Raw genomic sequence first — 21,069 nt, forward strand, 5'->3', positions numbered from 1 at the left:
AGATAACTGAATTTTGTCTTGAATACGGCTCCTGATGGGGTCTCTGTAGAGGAATAAAACAAGAAAAATGGATGTCCCCATCAAGTTGATCGAGGCCAAGTTCTGATGAAAGTGTGGGGGAAAGGCAGCAACAATTGCAAGCCATGAAGGAAGATGTCTTACAACTCTCTGTTGTGATGCAAGTGGTTGAGGGGTGGGGGGAGGCCAGTGAAGGACAAGAATGAGAAGAAAACAGAACAGTTCTTTCTTCTACAAGTGAACAAACACACATCACACATCTTTCAAATTAGGGAAGATTTTTATTTGGTTTTCTCTTTAATCAAACACTATTCACAAGGCTTGCCATTTCAAGCACCAACACCTGAGAGAGAGACCAAAAAAAAAAAAGGAGCAAAGAAACAAACATGCTTGGTACAAATGATCACAGAGCAACCAACCATAATAATTGTAATTTTTTTTTTTTTCAAAAAGCAACATAAATACAGACTTCTGCACTGGCCTCTCTGCACCAACCCCCTCTGTGACAAGGTCAGTTGCAGGGACAAGGGAGGGAGACAGGCAGGAAGCCTGGAATCTTCAGGGCAACGTTGAACAGAATGGGGATGCTTTACACATGCTCGCTGCAGCTGTGTCAAGAAACCAACTTATAAAAAAACCAAACAACTTTACAACACTTTTTCCCTTCCATGTTTTTTATGAGTTACACAATTCCCCCTTAAATTTTGTGTTCAAGTGAACGATACATCAAATTTTCATTGAAAGGATATATACTGTTTTTTATAGGTCTTCTGTGGAAATGGCACACACAGTTATTTCAAGTTCTCAACCCTGATAAAAAAAAATATAGCTAAAGGTGGAGTTTTTAAGACACCACATAACCGCTTCCCTGGTTTATTTATTCATGTATCACAAGGCATTGACTCACAGACCTCATGAACATCCTCTTCCACTCAAATCAATACATTCTTCACCACACCCATGTAATATTGATGTTTATTATTTCTTTACATATTGTTCAATCATTTACAAATCGCTGGTTAAAAACATGACGAGAAGCTGTCTGGAATTCAAAACAAAAGCTTCATTTCCATTCCCTTGTAATCCATGGAGCGTAAAGCAGCATTTCTCCTGGGACTCAGGTTGTTGAACGATACAGTCTCTCTCTACAAGGGGATGACCCACACATGGGGGAGGAGTGATGCTGTCCCTTTTCTTCTGACCTGACACACTGTCTGCATAGATCCCAATCAACAGTGTTATCTAGTGCTCTGTCACCACCACCACTCCATCGTCTTGGCCAATCTATCAACACACATATGCTTCATGGTCTGTCCAACAACCCTAGCTGGCTGGCTGTATGTGATGTGTCGTCATGCTGGTCATCTGGCCCCTGTTGTAAGGATGTGGCTGTGTGTGTGTGTGTGTGTGTGTGGAGGGGGTGGGGGAGGTCTAACGCCTCATCATGTCGGTGGAAAACAGCAGTTTCTTCTCTTTCTTCTTCTTCTTGCCCCCTTTGCTGCCTGCCTGGTCACCTGCACACAATACCAACACAGGTTTTGGTGTTTTTTGCTGTCATGTGTCCTGCACTGTTTCAAAGGTAGTATTTCCAGGCCGCTCATTTCAAGTCCTCCATACACAGCCGCAAGTGTGTTCATGTTGCACACACACTGCACTCAGAATTTCTCCATGCAGCATCCCTTCCTCTAACACCACATCAAATAATTTCATTCAGATGCAAAACAATTTCCTAAAAAAGAACCAAAAACCACCACCATCAAAAACCAAACTCAAAGCAAACAAACTATATGAATTAAAAAGATGACAGAATCACTTCATACACTGAAGATTTCCCCATGCAAGAGCAGTCAGTCTTTTCTGTGTTTTTATCAAAGATGATCATCTTTTCAACAGATGTTTGCCAGGGACAACTTTTTGTTGTTGCTATTTTTTCTTTTATGTGCACTTAGTGTATGATACACATGGGACATCCATTTATTGTCTCATCTGAATGACTAGCGTCCAGACCACCACTCATGGTCCATTGAAGGGGGAAAAAATACTGGTGAGTGTGTAAATCTAATCAGTGTCCTCATATTCTCTTACTTCCCAGGCAGACACATTACCACTAGGCCACCACTCCACTCTAAACACTTAGACCATAACACATTTTGTACAGCAATCAGCAAAAACAGAGCAACAGAACAAGAGACATTGACATACTTTGTTCAGCTAAAAAGCCCTATAGACAAGGGGGGATAACACTGACATACTTTATTGTCTGTTCAGCTAAAAAGCCATCTAGACAAGGGGGGATAACAGACATACTTTATTGTCTGTTCAGCTAAAAAAAAACACCTCTAGGCAAGGGTGTGGGGGGGGGGGGGGGAACACTGACATACTTTGTTCAGCTAAAAAAACAAACCACCAACCCCCTCTAGGCAAGGGGGGGATAACACTAACATACTTTGTTCAGCCAAAAAGCCCTCTAGACAAGGGGGGATAACACTGACATACTTTTTTTGTTCAGCTAAAAAGCCCTCTAGGCAAGGGGGGATAACACTGACATACTTTACTGTCTGTTCAGCTAAAAAGCCCTCTAGACAAGGGGGGATAACACTGCCATTGACAACTGTTCAAAATAAATCAAAATAACACCCTCACCTATGTTTACACATTAATAGTTGTAACACACACACACACACACAATCACTGAAATTCAATATCATCCTATCATCTGGAAATCGGCAGTTGGTCAACTATCTTTTTCCTAATGCTCATTGCTTCTGCGATTAATTTAGCGACGCTCGAAGATGAGAGAGTTTCTCAAGAAGGCGTCATTGCATTGCAACAAATCCATACACGCTACACCACATCTGCTAGGCAGATGCCTGACAGCAACACAACCCAACATGCTTGTCAGGCCTTGAGTGCACTCTTATATACCTGTGTACCTATCAGAGTGGATTTCTTTGTATCTAATTTTACCAGAGGACAACACTCATTGCCATGGGTCCTTTTTCAGTGCGCCAAGTGCGTACTGCACACAGCAGCTTGGTTTATCGTCCCATCCGAAAGACTAGATGCTCAGTTTGATTTACCAGTCAAACTTGGGAGAAAGGGTAAGAGTGGGATTTGAACCTACACCCTATCGGACTCTGTATTGACAGATGAGCATCTTCATCATTCTGCCACCGGAAAGAAAAGCCCACCCAACGCACCCTGTTCTTTGGAGGTGAGGGTCTCCAGCTTGGTGGAGATGGCATCGCTGAACGAGTTCTTGAAGAGGGGCACGGGCATGCGGTCCTCACTGTCACTGTCCTCAGAGTCTGGGCGCCGGGAACCTGTAGCAGCAGCAGGGCCGGCAGAGGCCTGGGTACTGCTGGTGCTGCTGCTGGTCATCGCTGATCCCCACACTGATGATGGGGGTGGCTGCTTTGCCTTCTTCAACGCCTGGGCACAAAACAGCAAAACAACTTTTATATAGTTCCGTATTTCTGGGAGCAAAACACAACTTTATATTGTATTGTATCATATTCCTGGAAGCAAAACACAACTGTATATTGTATTGTATTCCTGTGAGCAAAATACAACTGTGTATTGTATTGTATCGTATTCCTGTGAGCAAAACTCAACTGTGTATTGTATTGTATTGTATTCCAGGGAGCAAAACAACTGAGTATTGTATCACATTCCTGGGAGCAAAACACAACTATGTATTGTATCATATTCCTGGGAGCAAAACACAACTGTGTATTGTATTGTATCACATTCCTGGGAGCAAAACACAACTGCGTATTGTACTGTATCATGTTCCTGGAGCAAAACACAACTGCGTATTGTATTGTATCACATTCCTGGGAGCAAAACACAAGTGTGTATTGTATTGTATCACATTCCTGGGAGCAAAACACAACTGTGTATTGTATTGTATTGTATTCCTGGGAGCAAACCACAACTGTGTATTGTATTGTATTCCTGGGTGCAAACCACGACAGTGTATGGTATTGTATCGTATTCATGGGAGCAAACCACAACTGTGTATTGTACTGTATCATATTCCTGGAAGCAAAATACAACTTTGTAATGTATCATATTCCTGGGAACAAAACACAACTGTGTATTGTTTTCCTTGGAGGAAAACAAAACACAACTTCTTTTATTTGTTTCACTATCAAAGTGATGAGTTTTTTCCTGCAAAATTTTTGCCAGGGACAACCCTTCTGTTGCCCTGGGTTTTTTATGTGTGCAAAGCGCATGCTGAGCACAGAACCCGTGGCCCTCACTTCCTAATTGAGCGACTACCACTGCGCCACTCCATTTATGTCTTCCCCTGCTCTTAGGTTAACCCTCTTACCCCAGGTCGCTCAGCACTAATCACCCTGAAATCCCATGCCAAGGTGAATAACTCTTGCGATTTTCGATAGTGGGTAATTATAAACATTTATTAAAAACATAATTACCTTCTTTTGTTGTACATGTTGATTTTTCCTGCATTCTGCATATAATAAGATTTTCATCCAGGCTCATGTTGCTTTGTATTTTCACAAAAAAACATAAATGTATCAAATTTGATGGTCAACTTTGAAAAAAATTCTTTTAATTACAGTATGATTTTCTTTGAAATAAGTTTGTCTGGTCTACTTTGACTTCTAACACATCTTTTTATTCTTTATCTTACTCAACTTGAATTCCAACAATGAACATGCTGATTTTTTATGTTCTTTTCATTTTGAGGGATTGTGTATTTTCCTATGATGGTGGGGAGAAAAACAGCAGCAAACAAACAAAAACAAACAACAAACCTACCTCACATGTATTTTCTCCATAATGAAAAGAAAAATATAATCCATTTAACTAGCAAAATCAGGAAGATTGTGCAGAATGCCAATAAGTATCAGCGCAATCAACAACTGACAATATCGATTCCGACTGTCTGGCGATCAATTTATGATTTCGGAGGTCCGGCAATTGATTCACGATTTCGGTCTGGTGATCAATTCATGATTTTGGAAGTCCGGTGATCGATTCACACACAAGTACCAACTACGCTCTCAATATCGGTAAAACTCAGTCAGCGGATGTCTATGTCACTCAGTACGATCAACTTTTACAAAATTCTCACGCAGAAATCATCTTCAGAATAGTCGTTTGGATTACGCTACTATGATCGACAGTCATCGAACTCATCTTGCAACTTTGAAACTTCAAAACTTTGGCAAAACTTTACCAAATCAGTAGTATATTCTACTGAACTATCACAATCAGGAAGATTGTGCAGAACACCAATAAATATCAGTGAAATAAAGACTAATTCACTGACAGTATTGATTTCGGAGGTCCGCCGTTTGATTCATGATTTTGGAGGTCCGGCAATCGATTCCCATTCAAGTGACCAACTTCCCTCTCATTGTCAGCAAAACTCGGTCAGTCGATATCTAGTCACTCAGTTAAATCGATTTTTACAAGATTCTCATGCAAAAATCATTAAAACGGTTCAAAGTCATCTTCAGAATCAGCGTTCAGATTATGCCAAAGCTCTCAGCAATCATCAAACTCGTCTTGCAACTTTAAAAATTCACAACTTTTTCAAAATTCAAGCAAATCGGACTCTGAAAAGTGCCAAAAATGAGGCTGTGAATCTCACGAGAGTCTCGTTTATTTGAATAACAATGCCTGCATCCATATTAAGCACATGTTCAGATGATGGTACCGGGTGGTTTATGGTGTTACACTGCAAGCCGACATTGGGCGAGTTCTACACCCTTCTGTTTGTTCCTCACAATTCCTCACATACACTAGCAGTCAACTCTCCTCCACGCACACACACACACATAGTGCCTTACCACACACAGAGTAGCAGTCAACTCTCCTCCACACACACACACATACTGCCTTACCACACACAGAGTAGCAGTCAACTCTCCTCCACACACACACACACAAACATACTGCCTTACCACACACAGAGTAGCATCAACTCTCCTCCACACACACTGCCTTACCACACACACAGAAACAGTCAACTTTCCACACACACACACACACACACACTGCCTTACCACACACACAGTAGCAGTCAACTTTCCACACACACACAAATATACTGCCTTACCACACACACAGTAGCAGTGAACTCTCCTCCACACACACACACACACGAACATACAGCCATTTCACACACACAGACATACAAGCATTCAAGTAAAGCTGGCCCCGAAAACACTTACAGCAGCAAAGGAGAAGCTGGGAGTGCTGGGTGGCGTGACCTCACACTTTGCTGCTGGCACAAACTCTGGTGCATTGACATTCAAATCTGGGAGAGGAAAAAAATTACAATTAAGTTTTTACACTTGTGTGTTTTCCATATAATCTACAGAGCATCCCAATTCATGGCTGTCAATAAGGCCAGAGGATGAGTAAGACAGCACAAGGGGGTGGGGGTGGTGGAAGGGAACTACAGGATTAGTTATTATTCACAGTATAGCTTCACTCAGTATTTACCTCTTTTATCAATCTCTTCACAAAAATCAAGAGGTGTGGGTGTTTGTGTGCTGGAAATGAAGGCTGCCTGACTTCTAGTCAGTATACAGTGATGATAAAAACAAACACCAACAACACTATGGTGTACAAATTGTTTCTGGCTTAACACTTTGCAACAAAGTTTTTGTTCTGCAGCACTATGGTGCTACAAATTGTTGCTAAATGTGACTTGACAGGGATGGAGATAGAGCACACAGTTGTATGTGCATGGGGGTATTGTTTTAAATGTAGGCCTGTGTGTGTGTGCGAGTGCGTGTGCGCGCATGTGTATGCGCGCGCATCTTGTGTAGTGCATGCGAGCATGGTATATCGTGTTTGCACATCTCCCAGTGTGTGTTTGTCTGCGTGTCGATCTGTGTGTATGCGTGGTGTGTGTGTGTGTGTGTGTACACATGCGCGTGTATGTGTATGTGCGCGCACATCTGTGTAGTGTATATAAGCATGGTAAAATGTGTCTGCACATCTGCCAGTGTGCGTTTGTCTGTGTGTCAATCTATGTATGCGTGGTGTGTTTGCAAGTGTGTATGTATGCGCGCGTGTATGTATGCGCACAAGTGTGTGCGAAGGCGCGTTTGTGTGTGTGTAGGCGCGTATATGTGTATGTGCGCGCGTCTGTGTAGTGTGTGTAAGCATGGTAAAATGTGTTTGCACAACTGCAAGTGTGCGTTTGTCGTGTTGATCTGTGTATGTATGGTGTGTGTGTGTGTGTGTGTGTGTGTGTGCGCACGCGCATGCGCGTTCGTGTGTGCGTGCATCTGCATGTGATCAAAAACAATGGCGACAGTGAAATGTACCAACGTCCAACTGACAGGCCGCACGCGCATTTGGTAAGGCGGATCGACGTATCTCCAATGAAGCGACGTAATCTCGGCATTACTGGGTGGTGGTGGAGGATGGAGGGGGGTAGGAAGCGTTGACGTCAAATGCAATTAAAGGTCATCTTCAGTGATGAGGCCTTTTGCTGTGTGTGTGTGTGTGTTTCAGGTTTCGCGGTTGGCAAAATCATAGTTTTTCTTTGCTCAGCCGTAGTGCCGTAGTCAGGGGGCTTGAATCATAGATACTACGGACGAACTGTAGTAATAGGCAGGTCTGGTTACGCCAAACACAAAGCACAACGTCAAGAGGTGAAAAACTCAACAACAAAAAAAGCCACCACAATCATGTGCAAACAGTGTAAAGTGCCCCTCTCTGCTGTTCCATGCTTTGAGGTGTTCCACACAGTAAAGGACTACAGCAAATAATCATCTAGCTGCAGCAGAAATGTGTAAATAGGTTTTTTCTTCTTTTTTTTCAAGAAGTGATGGATTTGTATGGTTTTGCGTTTTCTGACTTTCTAGTGTTGTGATCTTTTTTTCTTCTTTTTTTTAACAGTTTGTTGTGCAACATCTGACTTAAACTGATTCATGAGAATCAGGGAACCTTACTGTGTGAGAAAATCATCTTCTGCTGCCTTGTGGATTAGCTGATGGATATGACATGCCTGGTGAGTACAGTATACCTATTTTTCAAATTTTTTTGTTTTTCAGTATTTAGTGACATAATTTAAAATATTTTAAAAGAAAAGTATTTAGCAGCATTTAATGAGCAAACTGTTTTAAAATGTTAAAAGAAGAGATGGTAAACTTTGTAGTGATATATAATTTGTATGTCTTTGTGTGAAAGTGTTTTGTGTTTTCAAATATGTTCATATTTGCCCGTCACAGCAAAACTACACGAACTATTTAACTATGTTTCCAATCCATAGAGTTAAGTTCTCCCCCACCCCCCTCCTTCAAAACACCACTTTCTCCATGACGAACTGTTTTTTTAACCCCTAGACTGCCTATATGACGAGATAACTCATCAGCGAAATATTCAAATCAAAGCGCTTTCACACCAGTCATTCACACGCATGCATAACTCTAAAACTGTAGAAACTAAAGACAAGGAAGAGGCAGGCAAGGGAGGCTATTTTGGGAAGAGGTGGGTTTTAAGGCCAGACTTGAAAGAGCTGAGTGTGGAGACTTGACGAAGCGAAAGAGGAAGTTCATTCCAATTGCAAGGTCCAGAGACAGAGAAGACAGTGATGAACTTTCATCGGATGATTCAACAGAAAATCAAGGAAGCAATGGAGAGACTGGCCAAGATACAACAAACAGTGACTGACGTGGGCTGTACAGAGAGCAGACAACAGAAAAGTGACCAAATTATTAGCAGCTCACAGTGTGACATGGGCTGCACAGAAAACAGACGACAGAAATGTGATCAAATTATTAGCAGCTCACAGTGTGACGTGGGCTGTACAGAAAGCAGACAACAGAAATGTGATCAAATTATTAGCAGCTCACAGTGTGACGTGGGCTGTACAGAAAGCAGACAACAGAAATGTGATCAAATTATTAGCAGCTCACAGTGTGACGTGGGCTGTACAGAAAGCAGACAACAGAAATGTGATCAAATTATTAGCAGCTCACAGTGTGACGTGGGCTGTACAGAAAACAGACAACAGAAATGTGATCAAATTATTAGCAGCTCACAGTGTGACGCGGGCTGTACAGAAAGCAGATGACAGAAATGTGATCAAATTATTAGCAGCTCACAGTGTGACGTGGGCTGTACAGAAAGCAGATGACAGAAATGTGATCAAATTATTAGCAGCTCACAGTGTGACGTGGGCTGTACAGAGAGCAGACAACAGAAATGTGACCAAATTATTAGCAGCTCACAGTGTGAGGACATTCTTGGCAATGGACCAAATGGTCCATGGCAGAAATGATCAGTGTCAGGTTACAGGTGTGGAAAAGGGGGTGGAGGCTGAGGGGGTGTGGCCTCACATGTATGTTATCACTCGGAGTAGTCACAATATATTGTGTATTTGTCTCTTTTCTTTTTACTGTGGTTGTTCTAGTATAATTTTTGCGTACAGGTATCCATTTGTCCAGAAACTATCATATTACTGTGCAAATTACCTGACTAATGTTTGCAATGAACAAGTTGAAAATGTGACAAAAAACAAAACACTAATTTCAAAACAACTGCATGTCATTGAAAATATACAAAATTGGAAAACATCGTGTGTTTTGTATTCTCTATTTATTTGTCTTTCAGAAAATATATACTGTTATGGGTCTCTCTCCAATAACAAAGTACACAGGATTTTTTTGAAAATATGTACCTGTTTTTTTGTGAAAAAAAAACGGACAAACAGATTTCACTTAAATCTTACTTCCCTGGCAGCGAAAGGGTCAATGTGCTTTGTTCACTCAGTTTACTCACTGAAGAACTGTCCACTTAAAATTTCTTTATACCACTGACAGTCCACATCATCAAAGTCAATATATAAATCTGAAAGGTTGCTGAAACAACTCACCTACACCATGCCAGTGTCCCCTCCCCTCCCCTCCCCCCTCACACACACACACACATGCTCCAGACACCCAGAGAGACAAGTGGTGTACCTGGAGTGGATCCCGGAGTGGAGGCCAGACTGGCCACATCAGTGAGGCTGGAGTTGCGGCGTCGCTCCCCTCCTTCAGCAGCAGGAGCAGGGAAGTGGTCAGGGTTGTCCAGGGCCAGCCTCACCTCGGGGTCTGCCCACACATCAACCATCTTTATAAACAACACTGTCAGCAACATGTACTCTTATATAGCGCTGTCAACCAGTACAGTGCTGGTTTAGTGCTGTCCAATATATATCCAGCACTGTCAACAAGTTCATGTATATAGCGCAGTAAAAACCAAGTTCATTTATACACGCTGTCAACAACAAACACACTTACAAAAGACTGTAGAAAACAACTATACATGTATAGCATTGTAAACAACAAATACATATCACTGTCAAAAACAAGTATACATATATAGCGCTGTCAACAAGTAGATGTATATAGCACTGTGAACAAGTACATGTATACAGCACAAAACAAATAGATGTACATAGTGCTGTCATCAAGTTCATGTATACAGCACTAAACAAATAGATGTACATAGTGCTGTCAACAAGTTCATGTATAAAGCACTGTCAAGCCTCTCAAATTGCTCTCAGTCAAAAACACATAAAACAAAACTATACACAAGAGCACACACACAAGCATGGAAGAAATACATGTGGATTAACAGAATGGTCACAGACATGGAATAGGGTGCCTTACATGGAGACCTCTTGAAAAGGACTGTTATAACATTTTGTAGTCTTTCACTCCCTGCCACTTACATCCTCACAAATGGCTACTGCCTTGTAGCATGTCTGAAGCCATATCTCATCAAGTTTATGGATCAATTTTGATGCGTTTTTTTTTTTTTTTTTTTTTTTCAGTTTTGTCAAGCGAAAAGTGACTGCATGACTGCAAGGATGTACAGTACATAACAGGTGACGAGACTGATTTCCAAAACATAGCCACTTTGAAAATCGGTTACTATTCACCACACTGATATCAACCCTTACATCACCAGCTATGTTCAAGCTGTTAACATTTGCTAGCCGGCTAAGTCAGCTGCACAGTACAGCTGAAAACTGGCTGTGCAGCAGAGCAGCCAATGGGAATGTGGGGTACTCATTTTTTGGCTACCATTTGACACGAACCATTCTCCACTGTCACTGTCAGCAGCAAAATAATTTTCTGCCAAACACCTTTTAATTAGGTTTGCAGTTTGCTGTCTTGTATAGTGTGGTCAGTGAGACTGCTAGTTACAATCTGAACTGGTTAAAAAACTTGCCATTATTCAAAATAAGTTTTTAAAAAAAGCCGAAGAAAAGTGCTCCAAACTGCATGAGAGTTGGTTCAACAATGAGAAGGATGTTTCCGGAACATGTGGCAGGAAGTGCTGAATAAGTTGGGTGTTATTTTTGAAGAGTAGCGCAAGTTTGTTAACTCTAATGCTCATGTCGCTGACCAGCGACAGCACCGTTCTCCCTACAAGTTGCTGTGCGGCGACTACAGCGACCAAAGGGTTAATGATGGTTTCCAAACCATGCAAGGCCAATCGGAGAATAACACTCACAGATTCCATAAGACATTTTCTCCTGGATGTTCTGCTTCTTTGCCAGGCGTCGGTCTTCCCTCCGCACCTTCTGGCGGTACTGGGCCCTGCGCTTCAGCTCCCCTGCACAACACACACATCACGCCTCTAGTGTCAACACTATATCAACAGTCCACTGCACTGATACACAAGCTGCCCTCACACACACAGATGAATTCATGTTATCAGAGAACACAGATGGTCAATTTGTAATGTTTCCATTTTATGCCTACCACACATCCCCAGCTTCTTTTTTCAAGTCTGGGGAAGAGTGAGAATGAGCAACACTCACTTGCTGCTACTGAGAAAATGCCAAAGTTTAACAGTTCACAATGCTGCTGAGAAAAGTTCATGTTGCAAACAAAATACCAATATTCAATTTATCATCCATACCCACTGTTAACCTAGTCCAACCGACAAAACACCCTGTCTTCAGCACTAACACAACGAGCTAAAGCAGCCAAGATGCGGTAAGCAGCAAGCCAAATAGCACCAGAAAAATGTGCCATCCATAATGTGGATATCTTGCTTCAACACCATTCCCTCTTCAAGTGAATTAACTGACCATTCCCCTTCATCCATTCCCCAGTCCTGCATGGCCAAGGAACACTTACCCACAAAGTGATGCAGGGTGTTGTGTGACACTGTGGGAGGCTGCAGCTGCACCTCCACAATCTGGAACTCGCAGGCCTTGGGCACGTGGTTCAGGTATCGCACACGCTTACGTATGTCCTGTCACACAAACACACAGACATCAGGTAATGCATCCACTTACGTATGTACTGTCACACACACACAGACATCAGGTAATGCACACGCTTTAGTATGTTCTGTCACACAAAAGCACAACACTGCTCATCATCAGACCCTTCCCCTCCATATATGGTCCAGACACTAGTTGTTTGGAAGACATGACAAACCAAGGTCCCACGTGCAGCATGTACATAGCACAAGAGCTCACGTAAGAGTTGTCCCAAAATCCACTCTTTATAGAAGCATGCCTGTGTGTGATGAGCACATAAAGGCAGCGCTCAGTTGACCGGACCCAGGTAAGCAGCCTGTTGTGCACAAATGAGTGTGTGTGTAAAGCGCTTGGTCTTTGACGGAACACAAGTACCCACAATACTAATTTCTGTGCCTCACCCCATTCATGAAGGTGATCTCCTTGTCCACGATCTTGGCAGTGATGGTCTGGGGGCCCTGCTCCAGGCTACCGTATTCATGGCAGATGCAGCGAGCATTGACTGAGTGCAGGTAGATCTGCTGACCATCACTGGCTGTGAACACACACACACTCACGAGATGTAACAATAGAGACACATCTCAAACAGGTTCCAATTCTGAAATGACATTGCAAAAAATGTTCCACTCTACAAGGAATTACAGTTGAATGCAACTGTTGATTTTTTTCAAACAAAGAGAGATAGAGGGGGAAAAAAAAAAAAAGGAGAAACACATTCACAAAGCCCACTAAGAATGCACCCCCACCAAAGTTACCAACATAGCATTTTGAATGTTGAAACTATTTCCAAAGTCAACTGTCATAAAATCCTCATATATCTGTATCCCCTTTAATGATGTTCAAACAAAGCAAAAGTCAGACCTTTAAACAACCAAAGACATTGTCTATAAAACACATATAAAATATGCCTAAACAAAATCCCATACTCCCCCCCCCCCCCCCCCCCCCCCCCGACCTTTTCCATACCAGATCGAAAATTTTCCATTCCAAATGTAAAACCAAACTGAATAAAGAAAAATTACAGTACGAAATATTAAAGAGACTGGCAGATATCTTGAAATCAATGTTAATTTTTCAACACTCTTTGTTTGTTTGCATCAAACTTTTTGTTGAATGGCACTGGCCAAGAGTTTTATTCAGATTCCAAGACTTTTCCACACCCCAAAGGGCAGAACATTTTTCAAAAACTTTTCCAGCCTTTAATAAAATGGTCCTCACATTTTCCCATGACTTTCCCAAACTTCTATGACCGTACAAACCCTGAATAATGCTGCAGCCACACACATACGCACCTTGGTAGAAGTAGAAGTAGGGCTTGGACTTGTTGACGCCACCTGTTTTGGGCGTGTTGGTGTTGCGGACTCCAGCAGCAGAGCTCTCTCTGTCGGTGGGCATCTCCAACTGCTCCACAGCTTCCTCCGTCGTCATGGCGACCTCCTCCGTATCAGGGGGCAGCACCGGTAATCCGTCGTCAGAAGGAACACTCAGCGGCTCCTCTGAACACATAAATTTTTATTTTTTAAATATTTTTTTTTAAACCTTGTCAGCAAAATGTTTATACTCAAACAGCCTCTTACTTTTTCAGTCAGTCTCATAGTTTTCACCCTTTTTATTTCTCAAATCCTCTCTGAACATGTTAGCAAATAAACATAGCAAATAGTTAATATCCTGTAAGTTTATTTATTCGTATGTAAAATTTTCAAATGAAGCAGAAACGGAACATCTTCATTGACAGCCATCATACATGAATATGTCTACATGAATTTCAACTGCTTAAAAAAAGAAAAAAAAAGTAATCAACTTTCCAAACTTTCATCCCTAAAAAGTTTTTAACAAGCGTTCAATAAACTCATTCACCCCTTCCCTCTCCAAAATTGAAGTAATGAAAGTGTTGTCTTGCTCTAAAAAGTGTAAGCTATCTAATAACGACCATAAGCTAACCAAGCAGAGACTACCAAGACAGCACAGAACCCATCTTACTCAGCTGTTGCTGCTGTCTTCACTGGAGGCAGCAGGGTAAAGAGGGTGCTGCACAGCCATGCAGAAGGGAAGTAATATACTAATGGAGGCTAGTAATAATAATAATAAAATGTAGGCTTATATAGCGTAGTACCCCCATCTCAGATGGGGCTCACCACGCTTCACAATAAATTTTTTTTTAGAAATTTAAGACTAAGTGTCGTAAAATATGTACAAAGTCTACAAAGTTTCACATGACAATGGCTAAAATATGCATATGTAAGACTAACTGACATGATAAAAGATACACACACACACACATACATATATATATATATATATATATACACACACACACACATACATACACACATACATATATATATATATATGTAAATTGACACAGGCGCCATCACAGTCTCAAATCACAAAGGTGTAAATCACAGCAAAACAAAGCACGCCACATTCACCACTGTCAAAAATAAACACCAGGGAACCAGGGATCACCAACGCTAAAAGTACATCCAGCAACAAAAATCACAGCAAGCATATACAGATGGAAAAATTTCAGTGAAAAAAGTACAGTTTGAAAAGATATGTTTCGAGTGCTTTCTTGAATGCAGATGTTGGGGTGTAACAGAGGTGTGAGGGCAGTGAATTCCATTGTTTAGGTGCAACAAAAGAAAAGGAACGTTCACTGTAAGTTTTAGTACGAATCTTTGGAATGGAATGTGTGCGCTTGTCATCTGAAGAACGGAGTCGGCTGGATGGTGAATAGACAGAAAGTAGGTCTGAAAGATAGAAAGGACAAGAATCAGTGAAGAAACTGTGACAACGGACTGAGAGTTTGTATTGTATTCGTGCTTGAATGGGGAGCCAGTGGAGGGAAGCAAGTAGGGGAGTGATGTGTTGACGTTTCTTAGCTTTGAGAGTGAGTCGTGCTGCAGAGTTTTAAACTTTTTGAAGTTTGTCAATACAGTATTTGGGATAGCCAGCAAGAAGAGCATTTCCATAATCTAGTCAAGATAGAACAAAAGAACAGACCAAAGTCTTTGTGGTTTCTATGGTTAGATATTGCCAAATGGAGCTGATTTGTCGCTGTGATGCATATGCTGACCTACAAATGTGGTTGATGTGTGTGTCAAGTGTCATGTCATCAGAAAGCATGTAACTTAAATTGCGTGCTGATGCCGAGAAAAGTATGTCTGAGTAGGGGACGCAGTTACCTTTGGTTTCTCTGCCTGAGCGGAGCAATATTTTGCACAGGACAGAAAATCAGACCTCTGCTGAAGTCTGCACCAGTAGGTCATGGTATACTGTATTGCATTTATTCTAGTTGCAACAGTTTTCTCAGTGTGACATTCTCAGGCTGCTCTCCCAGAGGAGGAATATGTCACCACCAAGCAGAGTCACCCATTTTCCTTTTCTCAGTCTAAAAATGTCATTGTTTCACTATCAAAGTGCTGCTTTCTACACATTTTTGCCAGGGACAACCCTTTTGCTGCCTTTGGTTCTTTAGCATGCAATAAACACATGTTGCATACAGGACCTTGGTTTATCATCCCATCCAACAAACTAACAGAATGTGTATGCAGTGAAGTAAACCTATCTCAGTGTTCCCGATTACACACATATGTGCATAAATGACACGCAGATTTCAATTTTGTCCCACAGTATTTTTGTTATGTGCGTCATAATGTGCAAGTTTAATGACAGATGGCTTGAGGAGTTAAGACTAGTGCTAATTTCGCGCTGGGATACCTTTCTGCACAATCAGCATCTGAGGTTCACAATAAAATAAAAAAATGCTTTTGGCAAGTGGCCACTTGGCGAAAAAACAACAAAAAAAACAACAACAAAAAAACCAACAGAGACAACCTGACTGAAGATTCAGCTGAGAAATTTTGTCAATAGAAAAAGCACCTGAAGCAGCTTCAAAGCAAATGAATAAATGAAATTCAGAATTCAACTGATCATATTTGGGTTATTACTGTCTGTTGCATGATGCCTGATAGCAAGCCAAATTTCAGTTTTATTTAATGTTTTGTTTCACGTGACTTGGTACTTTACTCTTCAGAAAAGGTTTTTTCTTCTTTTATTTTTTTTTTTTTAACCCCTAGGCTGCCTGCATGATGAGATAACTCGTCATGGCAAGCATGTATGCTTCGCTGCCTGCATGACGAGATAACTCGTCATCGAAATATTCTGACTTTTCCCTGGTTTGCATTCACTTCCTTGGCAAAAATAGTGTAGCTTTAGCCTGGGGAATCTCTCTAGATTCTATTCATAGCTAGAAACCCCATCTGCGTCATGAAGCAGTCCTTTATTTGAACGTTTTGGTTGGGTCACTGTCCAAGTGTTTGCCTGACTTCTCTCCTCGCTCGCTCAACAAAATGTCGGACTGACGCCGTGCTCAAGACATGCAATCGTGACGAACTAAATCAACCATTTCTTTCTTTCTTTAGCTGATGCTCAGAAAGAATTGAAGCGTAAATTCGAAGGAGAAGATAGAGATGAACATTTATAGGACGATCTGATAGAAAATAAAGGGAGTAATCAAGAGAGTGGCCAAGATGCGACTGTCAGTGAGTGATGCCGGCTGTACAGATGTTAGCAGACGACAGATGACCGAATTAGCAGCAGAGCGATATTCTTGGCACGCAGCCTGATGAGAACTGAATCAAGTGACCGTGTGAGAGGGGTGAGGAGGAGGGGGGTGGAGACTGAGGGGGCGTGGCCTCACATCCATCTTATCACTTGGAGAAGTCACAATGTATTGTGTATCTATCTCTTAAAAAATATATATATATATTGTGGTTGTTCTAGTATGATTTTGTGTTTGCATATATCCATTTGTCCAGAAAATATGTTTTTGTGCAAATTACCTGACTAATGTTTGTAATGAACAAGTTGAAAATGTGACAAAAAACAAAACACTGATTTCAAAACAACAGCATGTCACTAAAAATACATAAAATGGGAAAACAGCATGTTTTTTGTATTCTTTATTCATTTACCTTTCAGAAAATATATACTTTTATGGGTCTTTCTCCAATAACAAAGAGCACAGAATTTTTGGAAAATTTATACCCGTTTTTTGTGAAAAAACCCTGGCAAATAGATTTCACTTAAATCTTATTTTCCTGGCAGCGAAAGGGTTAATTAATCAATTTAAAAATTTTTTTTTATTAAGTTTTGTTTGTGACAGTAATATACAACCCCAGACCATGCTAGCAGTCATTTCATGGTACTGGCATTGATACACATTTGTTATCGTGACTGCAGTCACTGAAATGAAAAAAGTTTTTTTATTATTTTATTTTACATTGGATTTCAGTTTGACCAGTGTGTGTGTGTGTGTATGTCAATGTGTGTGTCTGAGGGGAAAACAAACAAAAGCAACAAGCTGAAACTGGGGGTGATTTAGACTGACCCTCAGATGAAACAGGGGTGATTCAGACCGACCCTCAAAATTTGTGAAATGAACCCCCCCAAAAACGAGACAGAGGGTCAATATGACCATCGAAATTTTTGGTGCATGGGGAACACTGCCATCCCCTTCCAGCTGCTGCAGCAGTTACCTTCACTGGAAGCGGCTGGGCCGTGTGCACCGGGGATGAGCATGGGCAGGGAGAGGCAGTGATCTGGGGAGGGGCTGGACATGGACATGACGCTGTCAAATGACTCCTCATCCTCATGGTCTGATAGCTCTCCTGACACCACACTCTCCTCCTCCTCCTCCTCCTCCAGCTCCTCAAAGGCATCAGCATACTGCTTTCTGATCTGGAACATCGCACACATAACGTTTTTAACCTTTAGAATACTAGAAACGTTTCTTCCTAAAATCACGTTTAACTGACATACTTACTGTGACCCACTGGTGCAGACTCTGGCAGGGGTTTGGAGTCCTGTCCTGTCTATACTACTAGTCCACTATGTAGGGAAATCAAAAGTAGCTGCGGCTAATAGCCTCCCTTGGTATGTAACTTTCCTTATGTTAGCGTGAGCAGTCCCTCTCTGAAGCATTGGATTTTACAATATCACATCAATCAGACACAAAGCACACAAGAACTTGCACACACACAAATGCATGCACATACAAACATGTTTGTAAAAAAACCAAATGTGGGTCCATTAGAATACAGGTATGGAACAGACTGCCTTAATCATGTTAAGACTGAAATAGAATGTTTTAAAATTTGTTTTAAAGAATGTATTGCTTACAGCTCAGCTCATCACACGAGGCAAAAACATTGCACAAGTTGAATATATTCAGTACAGGAGCAGCAGCTTGACATTGGGTGTCAGAATATTTTTTTTACTTTTCATACAAACCATTTTGCATGGTTGTATCATTTTTCTTTACTATCATCTGGGCTGAAGAACAGTGGATGCTGATCCAACACAATAGTGAATACTGATCCAACAAGATATGTAAGACACAAAAAAAACATACCCCCCTCCTCCTCCCCCCAAAAAAACAAAACCAAACCAAAAAAAAACACCTAACCAAAATGATGCATAGAAAAGAAAACTTAGCACAAAAATTAGGTTGTCTCACCATCATCAGCCAAGCTCTAAAACTTTCACAAAACAACTCACCCGCAAACCACCTCTACTCTGTCTGCACACTGACAATGTTCCACACATTCACACAGGAAAATTCCCTTCACCTACACACAGAGAAAAAAATGCCCCTCACCTTAGAGCCATCAAAGGACATATTCCTGGGTAAGGGTTTGGTCACCAGGGGTGGTGAGGGAGGGGTGGCATCGGTCTTGGTGCCAGCTCCACCATTGCTGTTGCCTTTCTCCTGGTTGCCAGAGTCGTTGCCTGCCCCCAGTTTGTCCATCACCGCCTGGTTCTCCTGTGACGCCAGGCTCTTGTCTTTCAGACACACCTCTCGTTCCTGAAAGAATGCAAGGCAGTGTGGAAAGCTACTTATGTAACAGACCTGCTGCACTGAACAGGATTATATATATATATATATATATTTATATATACACACACACACATTTTTTTAACACAGCTTACAAAGAAAGACATCTGGGGAAAGACAAGAAACCTAAAGACGTCTACAGGCAGTCAAACTGGCCAAAAGGTTAATTCTTAGCGTTTGAAACCCCAACTTTAAGCAAACACATGCTGCACTTGAACAGGCTTTTTTTTCTTCGTTTTTTAAAGTTCTACAAAGAAAAATGTCTGGGAAAAGATAGGCCATCAAGAGTCATCAGCAGTCAACCTGGCCAACGTATTTAACTCTTAGTGTTTGTAACCCAACTTCAAGCAAACCTTTGTAACACAGAATTCTGTCAGCCTTTATTAAAATGTTTGGCCCATGGTCACCACAGGTCATCTATGTTTCACATCCATTTACAACTGATCTTTAGCATTAATTTAAATTCACATGAAATCATCATCAATCCAGCGTTCTTGGTGTAATCGCAGACTTGTTAAAATTTTACACACACACACACTACACTACATCTGCTATTTAAAAAAAACCCACAATGTTAATTTTCTGTTAAATCATGTTTGCCCACTATCAAATCCTGTTCTCTTAACCACAAAGCATGCCGACAAAACATGTTTACTTCGACTGACTGATTGGTATGGATACTTATATAGTGCCTATCCTCGGTCGGAGACCAAGCTCTAAGCGTTTTACAAGCACGGGGTCATTTACACAACAGGCTCCTGGGTAGAGCCAACTGATGGCTGCCACTGGGCGCTCATCATTCACTTCCTGTGTCATTCAGATTTCAGGCATGCACACATACACACTCAGACAAACATGTAACATTTAAAATATTACATGTATGACTGTTTTGTCTATTTACCCTGCCATGCAGGCAGCCATACTCCGTTTTCAGGGGTGTGCATGCTGGGTATGTTCTTGTTTCCATAACCCACCAAATGCTGACATGGATTACAGAATCTTAAATGAGCATATTTGATCTTCTGTGTGTAAACACACACTAAGGGGCTTCAGGCACTGGCAGGTCTGCACATTTGTTGACCTGGGAGATCGGAAAAATCTCCACCCTTTACCTACCAGGCTCACTGAGATTCAAACCCAGGACCCTCAGATCGGAAGTCCATCGTTTTAACCATTCGGCTATTACTTGCATCACTATACTCACTGTTAACTGTCAATGATACTTACAGACAAAAGCACCAGGGCTGATTCAATGAAGCATATCTCTGAGTCCTGAAACAAATCCAACCTTTAGATTGAAAATAGGCACAACCTGCTCAAGACTGTTGCAACGATGTAAATGTATGAGAACACCCACATTCTCTTTCAACTGATAAACATACCACCATATGATAAATATAAGCAACACGTGTAAAAAGGAAAAACATTTTTATTTTCTTCCAAGCTATTTCTAAAACTATAAATTCTATTCATTCAAAATTCCCATTGAAAAGAACTATAATAATATTTCAAGAACTATATTCAAGTCTTCCTGACCTAAGCAAACGTGTACTCTTTCACCACCATGAACCCATCATTGTTACAGTAAAAGCAAGGTAAAACACAACCCAACCAACAAATGAATTTCCTAAATTTACCCTGCTCCTTTCCATTCCTGGAGAATTCAAAATAAAGACTGCAAGTCTGTATGGAGGGAGGGAGAAAGATGCGTATGTAGTGGGCTGACAGTTTGTACTGTGGCCGTGTTGCCTTCTGCCGACTGACCTCAGCACAGGCCAGGTGTAACAGCAGAGCTTCACGCTCCTCCTCAATGACTGCAGTGTGGATTTCTGATGCCGACGCCACCAACACCTTGGCATACTCCGTGTTCAGTTCATCTGGTGGACATCAA

General features: G+C 41.4%; 1 protein-coding gene across 1 annotated transcript in view; it reads right to left on the minus strand.

Moving 5' to 3' along the window:
* Positions 1–279: 279 nt before the first annotated feature.
* The window catches only part of LOC143275086 (E3 ubiquitin-protein ligase RNF10-like), a 30,576-nt gene continuing 9,786 nt past the window's right edge, over positions 280–21,069 (minus strand). Inside the window, exons 8-19 of the mRNA XM_076579154.1 lie at positions 20,943–21,055; positions 20,406–20,450; positions 18,942–19,148; positions 17,821–18,022; positions 13,573–13,776; positions 12,682–12,815; positions 12,153–12,270; positions 11,521–11,622; positions 9,978–10,109; positions 6,228–6,313; positions 3,219–3,450; positions 280–1,532 (exon numbers count right to left, since the gene is read on the minus strand). Coding sequence (XP_076435269.1) covers positions 1,450–1,532; positions 3,219–3,450; positions 6,228–6,313; positions 9,978–10,109; positions 11,521–11,622; positions 12,153–12,270; positions 12,682–12,815; positions 13,573–13,776; positions 17,821–18,022; positions 18,942–19,148; positions 20,406–20,450; positions 20,943–21,055 — 1,658 coding nt within the window. The 3' untranslated portion in view covers positions 280–1,449. The remainder of the gene's footprint in view (positions 1,533–3,218; positions 3,451–6,227; positions 6,314–9,977; positions 10,110–11,520; positions 11,623–12,152; positions 12,271–12,681; positions 12,816–13,572; positions 13,777–17,820; positions 18,023–18,941; positions 19,149–20,405; positions 20,451–20,942; positions 21,056–21,069) is intronic.

The sequence above is a fragment of the Babylonia areolata genome, chromosome 29, assembly GCF_041734735.1.
Source record: "Babylonia areolata isolate BAREFJ2019XMU chromosome 29, ASM4173473v1, whole genome shotgun sequence".
NCBI classification, from domain to species: domain Eukaryota; kingdom Metazoa; phylum Mollusca; class Gastropoda; order Neogastropoda; family Buccinidae; genus Babylonia; species Babylonia areolata.